General features: G+C 31.0%; 1 protein-coding gene across 1 annotated transcript; it reads right to left on the reverse strand.

Annotated features, from left to right (window-relative positions):
- Positions 1 to 301: 301 nt before the first annotated feature.
- On the reverse strand, positions 302 to 8,619 carry LOC125072203. Its single transcript, XM_047682728.1, has 4 exons — positions 8,524 to 8,619; positions 4,599 to 4,772; positions 2,614 to 2,855; positions 302 to 332 (listed from the first exon to the last, which is right to left on the reverse strand). The coding sequence occupies exons 1-4, from the start codon at positions 8,617 to 8,619 to the stop codon at positions 302 to 304; spliced, it is 543 nt and encodes a 180-aa protein (XP_047538684.1).
- Positions 8,620 to 22,329: the final 13,710 nt, after the last annotated feature.

A 22,329-nucleotide genomic window follows, 5' to 3' on the forward strand; every position in this document is an offset into this window, starting at 1 on the left:
AACTTTATATCTTGTTCTGATTTGAAAAATTGCTATTCCACTGAATAAATACGATAGTTTTCTCACCTCGTCGTCTGTATACAAGTAGCAGCTGAATTTAGCAGCTTTGGAAGTTTTGGAAATCAGTATTCAGAAGTTTTGAGTTTCAGAAACATTGCTTGGTCTTTGCTTTTTGAACTTAGTTTTGAGGTCGAGTCCATTGATGCTGGATGGGTTGGTCAATAGAATAAAAGAAGTATTTATATAATTTAACTTTTATTTAACTATATAAATTAAAAAAGTAAAAACTCTGAACACGGCGTCACATCGTCTGTCTTATCTCTTGTGGTAAGCTGAAATCGAACAGACACCAATTATTAGGCTATTATTATATATGTACACATATATTTTCTTTATACCATGTTAATATCCAAGATTGCATAGGTCACGTGATCTTTAATGCTCAAAGGGGGACAAATACACCTCAGTTTTAAATACTGAATATTCATATTATGCTCAGCACCGTTATATAATGCAGATCGAAACCTTCTCCTTAAGAGAAGACGTTTGCCCAGCAATGGGGTATTGTAGATGTTCTAATGTTGAGAAAATTTTGTGGAGCTTATTCGACCATGCTCCTTCAATGTAGGTTAATGGAAACACATGTGGTAAAAAAAAACATTTGTTTTCTGCCACATATAAATTTCCTCATGACGTCCTCCCCCACCATCCAACACGAAATAGATTATAACACAAAATAAGCGTATGAAAATTAAGGTTTGAACCCGCGATCCAATTAAGGTTAACCCGGTTGAGTTACGAAATATAAGAATAAAATTGATAGAAGATACGCGTTTTAATTACCGGACCATTTCAGCGTTAATTTTATTATTATACGTTATGACGTTTTTCAAATCGCGCTTTGACATGACCACTGAGAATCTAATGTCAATCCCAACCAAGTCTGATATACAAACGTTTATTGCTTGGTTCATAAAACATTATGATCTGGTATGAGCTGACTACGATATAAGTTTCGTTGTACACGAAAGGCGAGTAAAGCCAGTAAATTATATCACTTTTAATTGGTCGATTTTTGTAATATATGCTCCCTGGTATGTAAGATCAAGTATATTTTCGAACACCTGTTTCCAGAAACATCGATATTAACTAATAAGCCACTTAACACAGCGTTAATCAAGAGATCAGAAGTCTGAAAACAGCGCTATTTTTAATTAAACCAATTTTCCTCGATCCATATAAATATTGAAAAGATATAATTTTTGCGATTGCTAATAAAATTTAAAGGACTTTTTAATATATTTTTTTGTTGTAATGATTTTTTTTTATAAATACTTATTTATTAGTCTGAGTGATGCTTACAAGATGTCTGAGTGAGATAATTAATGTAAGATTAAAGATATGATAGACTCAGAAAAAAAAACACAAATTTATAATCAAATTTGTTAGCTGATGATGATGAACAAGAGTCAACAGATCTATAGTTGAAGTAATATAATTATTAATTTTGTTACTGTATACCATTTCCCGAAAATATAATTGATTTCAGAATATAATTCTTTTTGATTAAGATAATTATTATAAATTAAATTACGTCACCGATTAAATGTAAAAGAGATTTATCCGAATTTAATTTATTCCGATTTCAGAATTTTAAGGCTTAAAATAAATAAATAATACAATAGTATTGTGTGTGGTACTATTAATATGGTCCTATAATAGAATAATTAAACATCGAGAAATATTTGAACATGTAGTGTTTTTTATCTTATTTTTAAAACAGACGATCTGGAAATAACCGGATACATCTGTTCAGAGCGAAGCTGTAAAAAGTGTGACAATCTCGAACATGCCTATTTCGTTTTTCTCTTAAATCCAGATATAATCTTTCAGCGACAGGATAAGGACGCCACTTCGAGTTTTTCTTTTGTTGGCAATATTTGAGCTCTGTTTTGTTTTGGGGCTTTAGTGCATAAACACCATGAGCCCTTTCTCTACTATTCGAGATTCGAGAAATTTCTTTTGTATTTTTACTATATATATTATTACTAGCTGTGCCCGCGACTTCGTGCGCGTTGTTTGAATTTAAGTTATTTGGATATTGTAGCGCAGTGTAAAGTTAAAGTGTAGTGTAGTTAAAGTATAAAGTAAAGCCTAAGTTACTCCTTATTACATCCGCTATCTGCCAGTGAAATTCCCGTCGAAATCGGTTCAGCCGTTCCTGAGATTTGCCGGAACAAACAAACAGACAGACAAAAATTGTAAAAAATGTTACTTTGGTATATGTACCGAGTATACATACATATGCATTTAGTGAATGGGTTATTTTAATTTTGTAAATAGACACTCCAATTTTATTATACGTATAAATAACATCTAATTCAAATATGGAGCAGTAGTTGAAATTATGGTAAAACAATTTATTCGTATTTTCGTATTCGGATACAAACGAGTGATAACTTTGTAAAATTGCCTGCCTACAAAAATATTTGTTGCCGATTAAGTGATTCTAAACATTATCTTTTATGTATAAAAAATCCTTTTCAAAATAATCTCCATTTCATGGTTTTGTTTAAAAAAGTTTCAATATAAAACAAAAAATGACTTACTCACTTTGGTTGTATAAGGTGGAATGGCATTTTCCTCACAGCTTCCTCCGCTATATCCAGCGGGAAAGCGAATTCAATCATATTTTCGTTTAGGCAGTCGTTATAGGAGGAAGCCAGCTGGCATCTGTCTGACATCCCTTCGATACTATCGAGGCATAGTCTCGAAATGCTGTTTAGTTTGCGGACTACTCGGGAATTCTTGCCATTTACGAGACCGGCTAAATGGATCAGGAGTTCACGATTTACCTGTTAATAAAAATAAAATATATTTTTTACTTTAGTAGTGTTTATTTATTGAACTAATTAAACAATAATATACGAGATATCTAAATAAGTAGATGTCGTAGATTCGATCGAGCTATAATTGACGTCTCCTCGTAGGCTGATGACAATCATATCGTACGATAATGGCAGCCCCCAGAAAATACGAATAATACGCCGACTTCGTACAAAACGTAAATTCATATAAACTTACATCTTCCATTTGAAACTATCCTTAATGTAAATATTTCCAAATATATTGAGATCGTAAACTATTATCCGATACGACTTGCGCTAAAAAAATTTTCTCGCTCAAATATATGTATGTCCTCCTGACCGATTTCGGCCATTCTCAAGTGAAATCAGGCAATTGCGTAGAATATATTATAATGCAAGTGTAAGTGCAAGGTACACTCCCTATTCCAACACAATCAGAAAGAATTGACGCAGGAACAACAGCTTTAAGTTCTTGTATTTTTTTATGTCATTGTTTGGCGGACGATCACATGGATCCCCTGATGGTAAGTGGTCACCACCGTCCAGAGACAATGGCGCGTTGTAAGAAATATTAACCATTCCTTACATCACCAATGCGCCACCAACCTTGGGAACTAAGATGTTAAGTCTCTCGTGCCTGTAGTTACACTGGCTCACTCACCCTACAAACCGGAACACAACAATACTGAGTACTGTTGTTTGGCGGTTGAATATCTGATGAGTGGGTGGTACCTACCCAGACAGGCTTGCACAAAGCCCTACAACCAAGTATGTATATGTTTAGTGTTTTCAACTCAATAAATTCAATAATTTTTTAGCGGCTTCAGCTAGATATCTGCAGCCTTATAAGTTGAGGCTCTACAAAGCCTTTTACTTGCAAATTATAATAAAGTCGACAGTATAAAAACCTTCTTCATGAAAAAGTTGATATAAGTGCAAAGTTTGACGGCGATCGATCAAACTGTGTCATCCATTTTTATAAAAGTACAATAGCCAGTTCATGTAAAAAACGAACCAGACAAGTTAGGAAAAAAATAAGGGGTTAAAAGACGACTTTGTGAAATATTAAAATTAGTCAGAGAAGTTAGTTACTTTGTTCGCTTGAAAAGATTTCTGAACTCCATGACTTTCCATTTTAAACATTGAGTTCATTAATGTCACCATTTATAATGAAACCGCAATTACAATTTTCTCTAATTACTTTAAAAATCCTAAGACTGTTTCACGACTTTAATTTTGATTTGTTTTTTTATTTCGTTTTTCTCTTTGAGTCCCACCTGATGGTGAGTGGTCACGACAGCACAAAACATTGGCGCTTTAAGGAATATTCATGATTCCTTATATTTCAATGCGTCACCAATTTTGGAAACTAAGATGTTAAGTGTCTTGTCCACCCAACAAACCGGAACACAATTATACTAAGTATTTATGTTCAGTGGAAATTAGGAGATGTTTTCTACCTACCTACCCTAGTTTGTAGGTAATAAGTTCGGCAAAATTGTCAGAGAAATTATTTTAATAATTTACTTATGAAAAAAAAAGTTATAGAGACTTTGTCTAAATATGAGTAATACTGTAATCAAACTTACCTTGTGCCTTTATCACTTTTTCAGTGTTCATATATGTATACGCTGTGATGTAAATACAACAGCTGGTTTAAAAGACAACAACACAACAACAACAAAACGCGGAGCTGTTCAAGTTATATCAAAATTTAACTTAGTTTATTACCTTTCCATGATTAATAACATCACTCTGTTCCAACATACAAGCTGCAAAACATTGCCCAGATCTGGTTATTGGGGGCGAGTTTGTGAAATACGCTCTAACGTCTTTCGGTGAAGCCCGAACTTTGATGACGCAAGACTGCGCCATTCGTACTAAAGCGTCTAAGTGTCCTTGTACCTGAAATGAAGTTTTAAGTTATTAGGTTATTGACCTTAGTGAATAATATGTATGAATACTATAACTTTAATTAGTACAAATATTATTGTAAATAAAGCTAGTGTGTATTACAATGGCGTGTAGTTTAGTGGGCTTATTATAATGCATTTTCGTTTTCCTACGACGAAATAAACAAGTAACATTATATATTATTACTTTTATTAGATACTTTAAAAAACATTTTTATTTTTATTGTCCAGTTATTTTTGTTATATGTATGTTTTTTAATTAACGAATGCAATATGTGTAATCGGAGTAGTGTAAACATAGTTAAAATTAATTTGGCATACGTTACTAATAGTCATTAAAATACATAATGCTACAAAAATAAACCTAGACTAATATTTCACAATGCGTGAACAGAGAGCTTGTATAAACAGAGAGATAGTCAGTTAGGTATTGTTAATCAAATTAATAAATAAATATTTATAATGAGAAACAAAAAATAGCTTGAATGTCTTTTAAAACAATTTAATTATTAAGATTATACTAGTTTACGCGTTTGTTGTGTCCCAGCTGAAATTTGTGGACTGCGCTTACTTTACTTTGGTAATAATTATTATCTGTCACGTTGGGTTTCAGAAAAAAGTTTTTTATTTAAATAATACAAATGGTCTGAGTTCTTGCGTTTTTTATAGTTTTTTGGAACAGTTTCTCTTAAAATAGACTATTGGTCTAATTTAGTCCTCTAATACGTTTCCATAGAAAAACCCTTGATGTCGATCTTCAAATGTCTTTAAATCTAGTTTTAACCTATTCGTTCCTAAGTTTAAGGGAAAACTTCAATGTGAACGCAGAAAATGAATGTTTCAACGACACATTCACACCTGTTCATCATCTGATGAAAATGTATACGTCTATTCTAAATGAGCAAGCAACTTTGTCTGTTCCAATTTCACGATTAAATCCTTCAGACAATTTTAACAATATTTGGTATGAACATACTTGAACCCCAAGGACAAGCTGAATTTTTATTTACTTACCCCCTTAAGTTCGGTTTGTAGGTGCAAGTTCTCCAAATTTAAAATGTACAAATGGGTATGTAGTAAGGTACCTCACACGCGGTCAAACTTCGGATGTAAAACTAATTTAAAAATCAGCAACAGAATCTTTTAAATTTTCACTCTTACGAAATCCCAAAAAAGATTTGTCAGTCATTTTTCAATGAATTTAAAGCTTATTTTTTATTTACAGTTAAAAAGGTTTCGAACTTTATAATTTTACGGGTCTGTGGGCCATTAAATATTCTTTGAATTTTGTTTCAGTGATACTTATAGGGTTATTTCCAAATATCGTAAAACCATATTTTTTGATTCGCGCCTTCACAAAGTTTTTCATCAGTCCCAATTTATCCATATGTGTATATGGGATAGAATAATGTCTCGTGGATCTAAAAACGATTTTTTTGGTATAATGTTCATTTGCCTGGAAAATAATCATTTCAAATAGGCCATTATTTTCTTAAATAATAATAATATCTGGCCCTGACTTAGAGAACGCTGCACACTTTCTATTGATGTATTTTTTTATATTTTATTAAATTCTTTAAAGTTCCGTTTTAGGGCTCTTAATACAATTCATTGCTTGTCCTATTGGTACAGACGGTTTTTATTTCCATTGAGTACTAAAACAGCTTTTAAAACGATATTTTGACTAGTCTGGGAATAAGCCGCGCTCAGTTTTATTATAATTTTGATTGATTGCTTCAAAAGCCCCGGGATATCAGTAAAAAACAAGTAATAACCATTCTCTTATGAAAAATTATGAGTAAACTTTGCTTGTTTTAAATCGCAGTTTAATCAACTGTAGTACAAGAGAATAATCTTCAAGAATTACTAGAAAAAAATTAACTTTTGGGTAATCTTCAAGTTTAACCCGAAACTGTCGAGATAATTTGAACATGGAAGATCCTTCAATTTTATTACTAACAGTTTGTAAAACGGGATATTTACCATGTTTTTTATTTTTATTTGGTGGAGCTCGATATTTCGACATTATCTACGAATGTCTTGTTCACGAGACAAGAGTGTAGTTCTCGTACCGTTAGTAATAAAAATAACCATGTTAATTTAAAACCTTCAATTTTTTATAATACATCATTTATCTTTTGTATTATTTCCCAATGTTTTCGTAACACAAAGGTAACAGTAATTTTCATGGTTACTTGGTTACTCCATAACATTGGTAATCCAAGGAGAAGGAGTACGTCGTCTCCTGATGACCAATGAGAAAAAAGATTCTATAGGTTTCACAAAACAGATTAGGAATCTAGTTTAAATGGTTTGTAAGGGGAAATCCCAATAAAGAATAAAGATAGGCACTTTTTGACGACTATAAAATAAGTTTTTTTTTTATTAAAAACAAACGTAGCAAAAATGATCAGAATTTAGTTTATAGTACCCACTCGTCATTTTAATTAAATAAAACAAGCTATCTTTTGCTTAAATCAAATAAATGAAAGTTAAACTAACATAAATATTAACCTTGAAAAAAAGCGACGCGATAGAACATTTCTGAGAACACTTTAAGGAATTAATTTTTTTTTTTACATAAACAATGTTATCAGCAACCGTTTTGTTAAAGTATCAACAAATCGGGTAATTCAATTATAAAAAAAAAAATCAAAATCTAAATGTGCGCTATACAAGTAGGCTCTTGCGAGCACTTTTGAATCATTTTGCATGGTTAAATTAAATTAAAGCTACTACGACCACGATGTTTACTAATTATTACATGTATAAATTAAACAAATTAAGAAAATTGTATGTATGATGACAGACATATATGTGTAGAATTAATACAGAGAAATGGATGAAAGATGGAGGAATAATAATAATATATAGGAATTCGAAGAAGTAGAATTGTGTAAAGTGTGATCGATACATTTACGACGGGTAGCGTAAACGGAAACAACATTGCACAGGACCTTTGAGCATACTTCGTCCATTGCTAGCTCGTTTATTGGCGGTTTCTGCAATTTACAAGGTAAATACAACTCTCCTGAACTGGCTGTAGGCAATGTCGTATATTGTTGTTGTATTGTAGTAGTCTACTACTAAATGGTACAATAGTTATCAATGTGTTATAACCTAAAGCTGGGTCTTAACACATTCGTTTATTTTGTGATTCTTGATAATCTATACTTCTATATATATAATATATATATATATTTGCTATTATGCGAGCACGAGATGAATTACAAACACAAAAAGAGCACATGATAATTCAGTGGTGCTTGCCTGTGTTTGTACCACTGGGCCATCTCGGCTCGAAGTAACTCTACTATCCCTCTGTTATTCTTTTACGGCCTAACCATCGAACCGAAAATGATGAAATTTGGTAGAAAACTAGTTAGTGAACTTAAAACGCGTCCGAAGATGCGAGTGAAAACTTTATATTGATATAATTTTTGATATTATAATACTATATGGAAAAAATGTATACAAAAGAAGTATATATAAGTAACCACATATTTCATGGAAACTAATCTTAATATAAAACAAATATATATAACATAACATCATAATTAACTGTATATACTTATATAAGAAAGAAAAATATTATACTTTCTTGAAATAGTCTCATCGCTGTGTAAATCGTCATTGGGTTTCGGAATATGGACTCTACCGAGGAGAACCGGTAAGAAAATTTGTGTCTTGTTTTTGTGTTGCAGATATGTGATATAAATATTAAATAGTAACATTAAACTTACCTTAGGATCAGTGAAGTCCACCAAGGTACCAGAAATGCCGTGCGAATGAGCGCCGAGAACAGTCCCAATTATAGACGATAGTATTATAATCAGCATCGTTCTGGAAATAAAATCACAAGCAAAATTTAATTTCTCATAAGCACTTTAGGTATTGGTTCGAAATCTAGATCGAGAACCACCGACCAGAAAGTAGAACAGAAGTAATTTTATATGTCTTGACCCATTTCGGTCACGGCTGCTAATCTTAAAGGAGATCAGTCACCTACGCAGAACATATTATAGTGTACATGTGTGTGCACAAACACAGATGGACAATCTTTTTTCTCACTCTCATAATACGATGGGACGGCAAATCCGACTTTACGTGTATCGGAGACACAGGATATATATATACACCTACACTACACACTATACACTATACACCTCCAAATTAAAAAAAAAACAATAAATCCTTTTTTGGTCCACTTGGGGTTTGAATCCTGAGCCTCGGAATCTGTGGGCCTTTTATCTAGACAGTAAACCAACGAGGTAGTCATGTGTAATATACAATTATTAATCTACAATTCTATACTATATTATTATTTTAATTAAATTAAAACCTAAAATAAACTAATTTTAATTAAAATTATGTCAATTAAAATCGCCGCTTTATCAGACCTCATATTTAAGTTTACTAATTCATTTAAATTAATTCTTAAGCCGGTAAACGTTTTATTAAAACCTGTATAGTTATCCCTAAACAGCCTTAAAAACTTTTATAATAGTATATTACAAGATTCTTAACTTAAATATAATTATTTATATATATATAATTTATTTAAAAATGGAACGTACACAATTGTTATATCTAAATTTATTAAAAAAAAAAAAAAAAACAAATTGTTTGCAACTAAGATCTGTGTAGCAATTTACAGAAACAAGATTTCACGTGGAAAATTCTATTTAATTCTAGACTCACCGTACATTCAGCCCTCGCGTCGGAGATTTCTTTGCATACCCCACAATCCCCGCCAGCTGCACTTATAAAAAGCACACGAACTAATTGTCGTTGTAACAATTCTCATTGTTTAGAAAATTTACATTCATTTTGCTCCTAGAGCTGGTTCACATATTGTCGGCCCGACATATTTGCCTCCCTAGAAATGTGCCTGTTGTATATTTGTGAATACAATCATTTATACCTATGAACTATTTACATAAGTTGAATTAGCTTTTGACAAATATTTTACCAGTTGCTTTGCTTGGTGGTAAGGCTTTGAGTGGGTGCGCCAGTGTAATTACATGTACAGGAACAAAGGACATGAAATCTTGGTTCCCAAGGATTGGTGGCGCAATGTTGGTGTAAGGAATGGTTAATATTTCTTACAGCGCTGCACAGCGGGTTGGTGACCACTTACAACCAGGTGGCCCATTTTCCTGTCCGCCAATATATATAATAAAAAAACTCATCATACCAATAATATTACTGTAATTATGATTCAAGGCAAGAATGCTAGCAGCATAATTCAATTCATCATTTCACGCGGTCAAGATTTATACATTAACTACATTTAGTTCATATTTGTATATATTTAAGAAATTAATGAAAGGAGAACTTAATAAACTTAAATTCTTAGTAGTAATTTTGATTTGAATAAAAACTACAACTAGTAATCATATACCTTCATACATATACTAATCATATACCTAGAGCAAGCCTACAAGTGGGATATTAACACGATTATACTTTAATTTATTGTGAAAATCGAAAGAGCCGAGAATTATAACTCTTTTTTGGGGCAATGTTTTTACAACAGGATCCCAGAAAACGTTCAAAATTATTCAATTATAAAATTCAAAAGAATCGTTAAAGAGCGTTTGTGTGCTAAAGTATATTACAACACTAATTACTTTTTAGTTGACTGCACACCTTGGGAATGATCGCGTCCAGGCTGTTACAAATAACTAAAATATAATTATCATTGTACATGCAAAATGCTAAAATATATATATATATATATATATATATATCCCGCTGAGTTTTTTTCGCCGGTTCTTCTCAGGTCTGAGGTGCTAAATTCCGAACCGGTGGTAGATTTTTGACAGTCAATAAGCAAGTGTAAGCACTTCTATATTGAATAAAGATTTTTGACTTTTGACTTTGACTTTGAATTCATGAAGAAAGTACCGGTTCGGTTTAATGTACACCGGGTTTTAAAAACCAGATAAGAATGAATACGTAACGAACTGCTACTCGCTGGTTTATTAGCATTTGTGTTATTTATATAATGTATCTTATTTCTGAAACACCTGGATAACTTATTCGTATAAAAGTAAATATATACGAAGTACTGATTGGCTCTGATATTTTCTTTTATTTAAATATAATAACATTTATGGTGATAATAAAGTAAAATTATCAAAATAGATTGTTTTTGTTTTTCTGTATTTTATTGGATAGAATAATTCACGTTGTCTTATATACTTCATATCTTGTTAAATTTTTGTTTTTTTTCAATTGACCGACTTTGTTATCTCCCGATGACTACACAGGATTTATTTTAGTGGATAAGGGTATGTAATCCCACATGAAAAAAGAGATCAGAAGCCAAATTTACTGTTAGTTTTGAGACACAATGATAAAGAGATCACAGAATATTTCTTGAAACCCTCTTATTAATAATGGCGGCCAGCGCTCGTATCTAATACAGGATGGGAAAGGATTTACATTTAAGGGCTACCTTTGTACATTTTTGTGGTGTTTTCTGGGACTTATTTGTTTAGATATCATGAAAAAAACTTCTAATAATAGGTGTCAAGCGTCCTTATTCCATAGACACTTGACCGTTAAAGTTAGAATATATACATTTATTGACGTTGACGACCCCCGTGGTCGAGTAGTGTTTTCATGGGTACGCCACACCGAGGTCCCGGGTTCGATTCCCGGCCGAGTCGATGTAGAAAAAGTTCATTAGTTTTCTATGTTGTTTTGGGTCTGGGTAATTGTGGTACCGTCGTTACTGTTTTTCCGTAATAGCAGTTCTTTAACTACTTACATTGGGATCAGAGTAATGTATGTGATGTTGACCAATATTTATATATTTATAAGTTCCCTTATAAACTTATACATATATACAAGGCGTAAGAATGCTGCAAAAAAAATATATTTTTATTTACCGAGGCACTCCTTGGAGGTTAATCTTGTGACACGTACTCGATAATTAATTAATTATTAAGTTATAACCAACGCCCTGTAGCAGACAGGCTTAAGTTACATGTATAAGCATCTCGATATATATTTATTGACTTAAAAAAATAGGTTTTTTTTTATATAAAGTGTAATACTTTTATATACATAATAAAGGACTTTGTATTTGTCCCTCTTGAATATGTATTATTTTTAATATCGATATGCTCTTAATATATAAATTTAAAAGATTGTCTGCAAATCAAAATTATATTTTAACATATATATTTAATACATATATAATATAATAATACAATGACGTTTAATGTTTATATGCTTACTGTCCGTGTTTGGTTTACTGGTTTGGTGTATTGTGTTTCACTGAAAATTGTTTTTTTTTATTATACAGGTAGGCGGACGAGTAAATGGGCCACCTGGTGATAAGTGGTCACCACCGCCCATAGATAATAGTGCTGTAAGAAATATTAACAATTCCTTAGATCGCTAATGCACCTATAGCGGTAGAATATTTGAGCGGTACATACCCAGACGGGTTGTGCTAGCCTGTCTGGGTATGTACCAGCCCTTCCTTCATGTATTATATTAGTGTATATAAGAATATATTTTACATACAGTACTAAAATAAATTAAAAACAAAAAATCTTACATTTATATATATTTATGATAAAATATTAGTTCGCTAATGTCGTGTTTTTATTATATTACAGATTTTTTAAATAATAATTTCTTAAATTATATTATCTTATGAATAAATTGTTTACATTTATAGCAGTACGTAGTATAAGTACAGTTTTGTTGTCTTCAATATTAATTTTTATTTTATTTTATAAAAATATTTCAAAATTAAATTAACTCAACATTAATATAAATTCAGGTAAACAGCTTCAAATATTACTTAATAATTATAGCAATTGTAATATTAAATTATGTAAAGTGTCGCATGAAAAGATATACGTGACTAAAAGATAATTTGTTTATGTCAAAGGGACGGAGAAAATTTTCAATTTGCTCTGGTATTTGTATAATGCGGGTACATTAACTTCGCACCGCGATAATTAAAACGAGCGTTACTCGTTGCATAAAAGTTGTATTGTTGTTACGTAATCACCGGATGTGTTCTCATCGTGTTAATAAGAAATTAGAGTTTATACCATTACGCTGTTGCACTGTAAATTGGTGGGCAACACGTGGACATTATTGAACAGGTAATTTAAAGATAAATATGTTATACGTAGAGGCCTTTAGAAAACCATAATTAATTTAAAAATATATTATTATAGTACTACAATTTTTCATGTCTCGTCACGGCTTCCTTCGATGTCGTTAAGTACGAGATGATTTGTTTGAATATAAATTAAATAAGTATAAAGTTTACGCCATAGTCAATGGATAAGATGTATATTCAGTTCAAGAATAATATATTTTTTTTATAAGAACTAAGTGATTATTATATTATATTAATATTTAAGATGTAACGTTACATCACATCTTAAATAATATCATCTTATCACAACTACACGGGACTTATTACTTCCAAACTCCGAGCCGTGAAATATTTCAAAGAAAAACCAAATAACTTTTTATAAGCTCCATCTGGGGTTTGTGTCTAGGACCTCGGGATATGTTCTATCCCGAGGTGTGTTGTATGTATGAGCTGGAACACAAAAATACTAAGTATTGTTGATTGCGGTAGAATGTATATAAAGATAATTATTTTTTTTTGTTAATTAAACGCTGTTGTGTGTTGTTGTGTTAAAACGGATGCCGCGAATTTCGGTTATAATACGAGTACTGGCATTCCATGTAATCTAATCACAACAAGGGTTTTTATTCGCGAGAACGTTGATAAGACTTTATACGACACGACTTGACACTAAAATTAATCTTTAATCCCGTAAAGAGAACAAACACACCAAGCGATCTCACCGTTTGTGCTGAGTGCTATTATGTATTGACCTTTATTTTTTCTGATTCCAATATCCTATATCCCGGCCACGGGCTCATAACAATTCAACGACAAATTGTATTATGATCGATTCAGTCGTGATAAGGTCACACAAAGACAGACATATTTGTTATGTAATAATATTGAAATCATAACCTATAATATATACATATCAACAGAATTATATGTTTTTGTGTTATTCTTGAATATTCTAAATAGCAAAACTTATTATTATTAATAATATTTTATTTTCGTTGGTCGTTGAAACAGAATACAATTATATATACATATATACAAGATTATATGATATATACAACATTAATTGTATCGTACTAGAAACACACAAAAGACAGCGTAAAGAAAAAATAACCTATCTGACTAACACTAGATAACAGTTAGAGAACAAAATGTAAATTAAATAATTTTTAATAGCTTAAACTTAAAAAAAGGTCATCTAATTTGTATTTTTTTGCTGTCTCTTCTCTTAGTCGTATCACGCACACTAAGACCTCTACTAAGTACGGGCGACACCCGCACACACACATTAATGCAAGCCCTTAATAATAATAATTATTAAACCTTGAGAGGCGCGTCTACGGGTGAACAGATCTATTATAATGTTTACGTTAATATAGTAAATTTAATTTTACTTTTAATCGACCTAGTAAATAACAAGCGAATAAAAGTTATGAAACAAAACAAGGTTACGTTTTCATTAACCAGTTCATAATAAAAGCAAGATTTACGAAAAAGTTTTAAGTGCATATACTCTTAACGCCTATAAAACGTTCTAAACTTTGACAAATTTCGTAGGTAAAGTCGTAAAAAAAAACCTGAGTCTTTTGTATAATTTTTAATATTAATAAAGCAATTACTTTCTTCCTTTCGAGTGTTTTTTCAAGTAAAAATAATTTCAACCTTAAACAAAGAGTTGTTAATGTAGTAAATGTTTAGTTTTATAAATAGAAGTAGCTGGTTGGGACGAATTTCATTTATATTAAATTTGAGAGTTTTTCATGTTCGACACACTATTTACTTAAACGGCTCCCAGGCCACGGCGGTTATTTTTCTTTTCTTATTGACGGAATAGCCCCCAAGAATACCCATATTAAAAATACCACTATCTATGAAGGACATATTATAGTGTATATTCGGGTGGGCATAAATCGTACACTCGATTCAGTCAATTCAACAATCTTATTAGAAGTAGAAGCGATATGATGGGAAGAGTTCAGGCGCAGATTTACCCCCCTAAGATTATAGATTGACGAGCCAAAATCAAAATGTACATTATTCAAGTAGGATTTCACAAGCACATTTACAGAACTGTGTTCAACGTAAAGCACCGGTTCGGAAAGTAGATTCTTCCGAGATAAACGGACAAAAAAAAAATAGAAGTTACACTTCTGTAACATTCATACAGAATTATGTCAATTAAACACAATTGTATATAATATATAGCTTGGAAATCTACAAGTATTAGCTGAACGCTTTTTTATCATCAATCTTGTTTTGATGCCTTTTTTAATAAAAAAAAATTAACAAACGATTTTAATTTATGAATCGGCAAATTTAAAAATATCTGCGGTTTTTTTTATAGATAAATAATATATTCTTAAATAATGATAGCTTGTTATAAGAACATGACAAGTTATTCGACACGTTTTGATAATTATATATTAACAAAAAAATATAGAATATTTTATAGGAAGATTTCAATGCAAATATCAACGAAGGATGACCGCTTAACATTGATGGTATGGAAGAAAGGTTAACAAATGGATGTCAACTTTTCTTTGATAATAAACAAAAAAAGTTTGAACTAAAACTGAACTTCTTAATAATAATATCAAAGATCATTTGCTTTTTATCAATTATTTCTAAAGTCATAATCTTGATCCAATTGAACATGAATGACAAAAAAACAGTGGACAAAAGACTTGGAAAAAAGTTGCGACACGTCACAAGGATTACTTGGAATCCCACAGATCCCCTTAAACTAAAGGAACACATTTATAAAACTGTCACCAATCACGAGGTCACGTGGGGATCGGAGTGATGGGCTGCAAAGATGACGGATAAAAGGCATATACATTCAGCTGAGACAGATGTGTCGGACGAAGAACCTACACGTAATATTATATATTAAAACGACAAAAAAAGGAATATGTCTTACGCGTTTTAAAATAATTATTATTAACAAAACGTGAAGTTAACGCGCTCTTCAAGTAAATGGTCTAAAAATTAAAGCGGGTGAGACGATGAAGCGCTGCTTTGTATAAAACAATATTAAACATTAAAACTTTATTGAAATGTGCTGCGTTTTCTCTTATAAGTTTTATGAGTTATTTAGTAATAAAATTAATTACGGAGCAAGTATACATAGTTCTATAAATTTTAATGTAAGTGTAATATTATTTTAATAATGTAATTATTTGATGTAATTTAATTATTGAATAAAAGAGGAAATATATATGTCGTTCTTTAGATAAAGCTTAAGTAATGATAAAATATCATTCGAAGGTTATTATGATAGTGAAAATATCACGATTCGTACTCGGTCCAGAAACGTGCTCTGTCCTACGAACGAGGGATAATATTTTTTATCTTATAAAAGTATTTCTGTGATGATAAATACGGTAAGTTTAATTTGAGGGATCCTTTTAAGATTTATTTTATTGTCTGCGATTTATTTCCTCATAGACTTAGAATAAGGGTATTCTTTTGTAATATTCTTGAATTAAAAGTGTTCCAGAATATTCATAAGTTACCGCTACATCAAGGTTCAGCAGTAATGAAAAATATAACATCTCAATTTTTTCTACTACTAAAGAAAATATATACTAACTAATTTTCAATAAATCCATATTATAATATTATATTATAATATATAATATTATAATATTAATTAATTATTATATTAATTATTAATTATTAATATTATAAATGCTAAAGTAACTCTGTCTGTCTGTCTATCTGTCTGTCTCGCTTTCACGCCAAAACTACTGGACCGATTTAAACGAAATTTGGTACACAAATAGTCTAGAGCCTGAAAAAGGACATAGGCTACTTTTTATTTGGAAAAAGATGCTGTAAAGGGTTGAAAAGGGGGATGAAAGGTTGTAAGCTGTTGAAAGTATTGTCATTTTTAGAACTAGAAGCATAAAACTTATATTTTAGTCTCTACACTTATAAAATAACATATGATACCCACTAGGGAGCGAATTTTGGAAATGTTACCCCTAAATGGGTGAAATAATTTGTTTGGAAGTCCGTAATTTTTTAAATTAAAAGCCTAAAACTTTATTTATGAGATACTGATTAAAATGTCTATTCTATCTCTGAGGGGGTGAAATAAGGGATGAAAGTTTTTATGAAAGTCAGTCATTTTTTGTAAGTAAAAAATGTGAAACTTTATTTTTAGGATACTGATTAAAAAATGAGTACATAAATATTTAAGCGTTTCTGCATATTCTACTCCTAAGGGGGTGAAATAAGGAATAAAAGTATGCATGAAAATCCGTAATTTTTTTAAGTTCAAAACAGGAAACTTTATTTTTGGGATACTGATTTAATAGGAGTAGATATTTATTTAAGTGTTTCTGCATATTCTACCCTACGGGTGAAATAAGGGTTGAGAATTTGTATAGAAGTCCGTCATTTTTAAGATAGAAACATGAATCTTTATTTTTGGGATACTGATCAAAAATGAGTAGATACGTATTTAAGTGTTTCTTGATATTCTACCCCTAAGGGGGTGAAATGAGGGTTGACGGTTTTTATGGAAGTCGTCATTGTTTAAGCTAAAAATATGAAACTTTATTTTTGAGATTCTGATTAAAAATGATTAAATACGTATTTAATAGGGGTTGACATTTCTTATATAGATTAGTCTGGAAGTCTGTCATTTTTAAAGTTAGATGCATGAAATTTTATTTTTAGGCTACCGATTAAAAATGAGTTGATTCGCATTTAAGCGTTTCTGAATATTCTACCCTAAGGGCTGAAATACACACCAATATGTATACAAAGAGGTCTTACATTAACGTAATATTTTAAGTTAATTTGTAAATAAATTCATATTCTACGCGAGCGAAGCCGCGGGTAACAGCTAGTAACGTTATATAATAGAAAACGAAATTTCGATTTTAAAAGTGGCCTTGAACGTTAAGTGGTTCGTGACAAAATTAATATTGTGGATTTATTTTTAACATTATAGAATAAACTATTCGTTTAAAAAACCAATGTCATTATGTAATAATTTGAGTTTAGTTGAGAGTTATGCTTTTTCTAAAAAATAAAAAAAACGTTTTGAAGGAATTAAAATACCAATAATATTCTAATAAATTTAAATTAATGACACGATCATGATGCAATTATTATAGAAGTTATATTTTAAGATACAATGAAGATTTACAAAAGAGACAAATCAAATTGGAATTAACTAAAAAACATTAAACAAAAAATAATATTAACTTATTTTTTTACGATACGTTTAGATGATATTATGAGAATAGTCTTATTGGACCAATCGGAATGTCCATAGAGAGAGAGAGAGATATATATATACTAAGCTATTATTATTTTAATTCAATCGATCTTCTTTATTTGATGCCCAGATAAGTCTATAGGTTACCTAATATAATATTGATTCTACTCCCTTTTTTATTTAAAGCCCAGATAAGTCTATAGGTTACCTAATATAATATTGACCCTACTCCCTTTTTTATTTAAAGCCCAGTCAAGCCACCTACTAATACTTTATGTCTATACTATTTTCGCTGTTAATATTTATTTGCTGTACCTACATATAATGGTGGACAATTTTAGAAGGCAGTTTATTTAAACGGTCCTTGTTATTATATTATAAGAACCTTAAAATCCTCCAATTTAATGCTACAAATGAGCAGTATCACATAAAAAATGATATAAATCTATTTAAATTTGATAAAAACATAAGATACTAAAGGAAATCAAATAAAATAAATTTACAGCTTTTGCTAGTGTCTTAAAATCAAAGTTTCGTAGCGAAAACACAGTTTATACATAAATGTACAGATGATTTCCTTTTCGGTGGGAAAGGCTTTGATAGGAAACCCGTTGATAGAAATGCTTAGCGTTGCAGCAAAGCCGTTTCGCTCTGTCGACTTGGCTGTAAACTGTGGACCACTTTGAGTCAACGTAAATGTAGACGTCACAGAAATTACAAAAAAATGCACTCGGATTATTTCTAATAATAGCTCCAGCTAAGGCTCGAAACTGTTTCATTTTCCTTTGACGTGAACACGTCTTTAACTTCTATAGTGGGAGGCAATTAAGAAAGAAGTGTTGTAGCTACATACCTATCGTCTACATTAAAAAAAAATTCACACTAGATAGTTAAACGAACAAAGATTTCATTACGTGGAGTGAGGAGTGAAAAATCGCGCGTGGGGGAGAGGTGAGCCATTTTGAGATCGTTCCGCTACATCACGTCAGTATACTTTTTGTATACTCTATCTCAACAATAACAGGAAAAAACCAAATAACCAACATTTGACAGCAAATTGACGCGCTGTCATTGGTTGAGAGCTTGATTAATCTACGATATTCACTATGGATTTACCAAATAATGGCGTATTGAACGTCGACGAAATCTTTTTCAGAATTTTGGAAGTAAATTTAAAACGGAAATAAGTATATTGATCATAAATCCTTAGTAGTGCACAATATAGCTGAGTTATTAGCAAATCACATGAAATACTATTCTAAGGATTGTTTATCTTTATTCCTACTTTCATTGGAATAGGCTATATACATTTGGACCCGGAGAAGTTACGACATTCATTTGAGCTCCAATCGTAAACTTTCGTCAAGATCTATCGATTGCGTTTATAAAACATTAGTGTGAAATTGTTATAGTAATATAATGATAGTTTAATTATGGTGATTAAATAAAATAATTTAAATAAATAATGCAATATCGGTTTTTACGCGTCAAAAAGCCAAATCAAAACAGAGATTGTGTCTAGTTGGGAATCTTAAGAGCAGTACCCATAAAACACGTGAAGCGGTGCCAGGAACGTAAAAGACTGAAATCGTCCAAGCGGATCAACGTTGGCGGAATTGTTTTACATTGAAATTTTTCCAACAACGGCAGGCAATACAGTCCTGTATTGATTTAACGTTTCCAAAAATGTCGATGTACTCTGTATCACATATCCCATTCGTTTCATACTTTTCGTATCGCAGACCAATCATTTAATAAAGTTCTAACAATACCATTTGTTTATTTGATTTCTTTCCTAAATCCGACGTAGAAAACAAAGCCTACTATCACAGTAAAACATGGAAATCTGAAGGACATTTTTTGTTGGCTACGTTTGACGACAAATATACCTCAACGTAAGTATTGATGTATTCTAACGTGGAAAGCGTGTGCCTATAATATGCCTATTCACTCTTCGCTTGAAGGTATCCGGATTGTAATGCTCAGGAAACACAAACGTTTGAAGATTGTTCCACATTCTAGGCAGGCTTCTTGCGTCTATGTTTCAACTGTGAAATTTGTATTTAATCTGAATGTGTTGCTGAAGAAACTTCAAGCGATACGATTGCGTTTGGTGGGGTAAAATTGCGCGTAAGTCATCTACGTCAGGTATTCAAACTCAAACTCAAACTCGAATTCTTTTATCCAATATAGAAGTATTACACTTTCTTATTGATGGTCAAATTAAACACTACCACCGGTTCGGAAAAGGAAACACCCTGACCTAAGAAGAACCCTCAAAGAAAATATATATGTGTGAGTATAACTGCTCACTTATAATACACGTATAAAAGTACACGACCTGGTCTTACGACACAACCACACGTTTTTTTTATTTAATTTTGTATATTAAGAAAAGTATTAAAGTGAGTTAGCTCAGACTTATATTTTGAAAATATCCTATGATTCACGTTTAACTAACGTATCTTACAAAACATAACGTTTAAAAATAAACAAATAAATGAAGATGATAATAAAACAAATCTACATGCACTAAGAAAAAAATATATTTTAAATCAGAAATAAATAAAAAAAAAAGGTTTTCTTAGTTTAATGTTTGGAAAAATATAAACCAAAGAAGCTCAATGCTGGAGGACTTGTACCCTTGAATAGTTTGACTATCCAACTCCTAGTTCCATCTTCAGATCACTTCAATGGTATTAAAATATTGTGTTCACATTCGAATGTGATTACAAGTAAAGTTTCACAGCGATATGAAAATTTACTAGAAGTACTATATAATTGTCATCTTAAATTTATTACTTATTCGTTTACTATATTCTTTCCGATAATAGAATAATGATAAAGAATAGTAGGGGAAATATTAAAACCAGTGATATAAAACTTACGTTACTTAACGTTTACTTAATTTTTTTAAATAATACATGGAAACAGACTCGAGTTAAATTAATAAAAACCTTGTTAACTAAATGAAAAAAGGAAGCATTTGATACTTATAACTGATATTTAAAACATTTTCCGCTCGAATCAGTAATAGCTTTGTTTTTAAAAACATATTATAACTCTGATATATTAGTCTTCGCTTTTATTGAACGGTATTAGAAATTCACGTATTGAATTACGAATTTCGTTATTACAATTTGCGTAATATTGCTTTGAATAACAAAAGCGTAATGGGATATAAATTGATGCTCCGAAATCAGAGTATCATTCGGATAAACATCTATATTGTTACAAATTCAGTTTGATAGAATCATGATCATTTAATATCAGCCTTTGATTTGTATTGACGTTGGAGATAAAATAAAAATACAAGCTACAATAAATAATAAACGAACATGAGGCGAATATCGTTTAAAGTGACACTTGTCTTTTTTCTTATTGCGATGGCGTCGTACGCGTTCTGCCAAGAGGATGCGACAACAACACCAGCAACGACAGCTCAAGAAGAAGAAGAAGAAGAACCCCAAAAGAAAGGCTGCTCCATTTGGTGCTGGATACAGAAGATTGCTATGTTTGTTATCTCACAACTGCTGAGCGGTAATTGATTTTGTAATAAACCTCTTTCGTGGAAATAAATTGTTTGATTTAAAAATCGAAGTCAATTTAATTACGTTTTTGTATGAATCGAATAAGTTCCATGTTTTAAGTTTAAGAAAGTGACATTTCAATTTAATTTTGAGTCGATATCTGCTGCATCAAATTGGAGGAAAGCCAAAAAGATAAATTTCAATTGAGAAATTTCATTTTAAAATGACATAAAATTACGTTATGCTTTCTGTATTTTATGCTATTTGGTTCTAAAATCATTATCTATGCATGTTTGAAATTTGTGTGTTAGTTTAAATTTAAGCCATGTATTTGATATCACCTACATAGTTTTAATTTCGAAGCATAAAAAGTGAAAATAGTTTTCATTAATCCCATTCAAATGTATTTGGGTATCGTACAACCAATGTATCCAGTATTGTGGTGAACGATCCAATGTGCCATTTAGAGCCTTTTTACCAGATACGATATCGCTGTGATCATTTAAAACTATTTTGATTTTATTTTATAAAAATACCATTCTAAATATAATTTGTAGTAAATGGTCGATCTGCTAATAGTTGGTCACACTAGCCGATAGACTTTATCAAGAAAACAAATATTAATTGTCCCTAACATCGTCAATGAGCCAAAAAC

The sequence above is a fragment of the Vanessa atalanta genome, chromosome 21 (assembly GCF_905147765.1).
Source record: "Vanessa atalanta chromosome 21, ilVanAtal1.2, whole genome shotgun sequence".
In the NCBI taxonomy this organism is placed as follows: Eukaryota; Metazoa; Arthropoda; class Insecta; order Lepidoptera; family Nymphalidae; genus Vanessa; species Vanessa atalanta.

Excerpts from the sequence above, each read along its gene's own strand:
- LOC125072203 (XM_047682728.1), bottom strand. The coding sequence starts at position 8,619 with ATGCTGATTATAATACTATCGTCTATAATTGGGACTGTTCTCGGCGCT. Across the intron at positions 4,773-8,523 it reads TGGACTTCACTGATCCTAAG|GTACAAGGACACTTAGACGC; the intron begins GTAAGTTTAATG and ends ACTTCATTTCAG. Across the intron at positions 2,856-4,598 it reads ATGTTATTAATCATGGAAAG|GTAAATCGTGAACTCCTGAT; the intron begins GTAATAAACTAA and ends TTTTATTAACAG.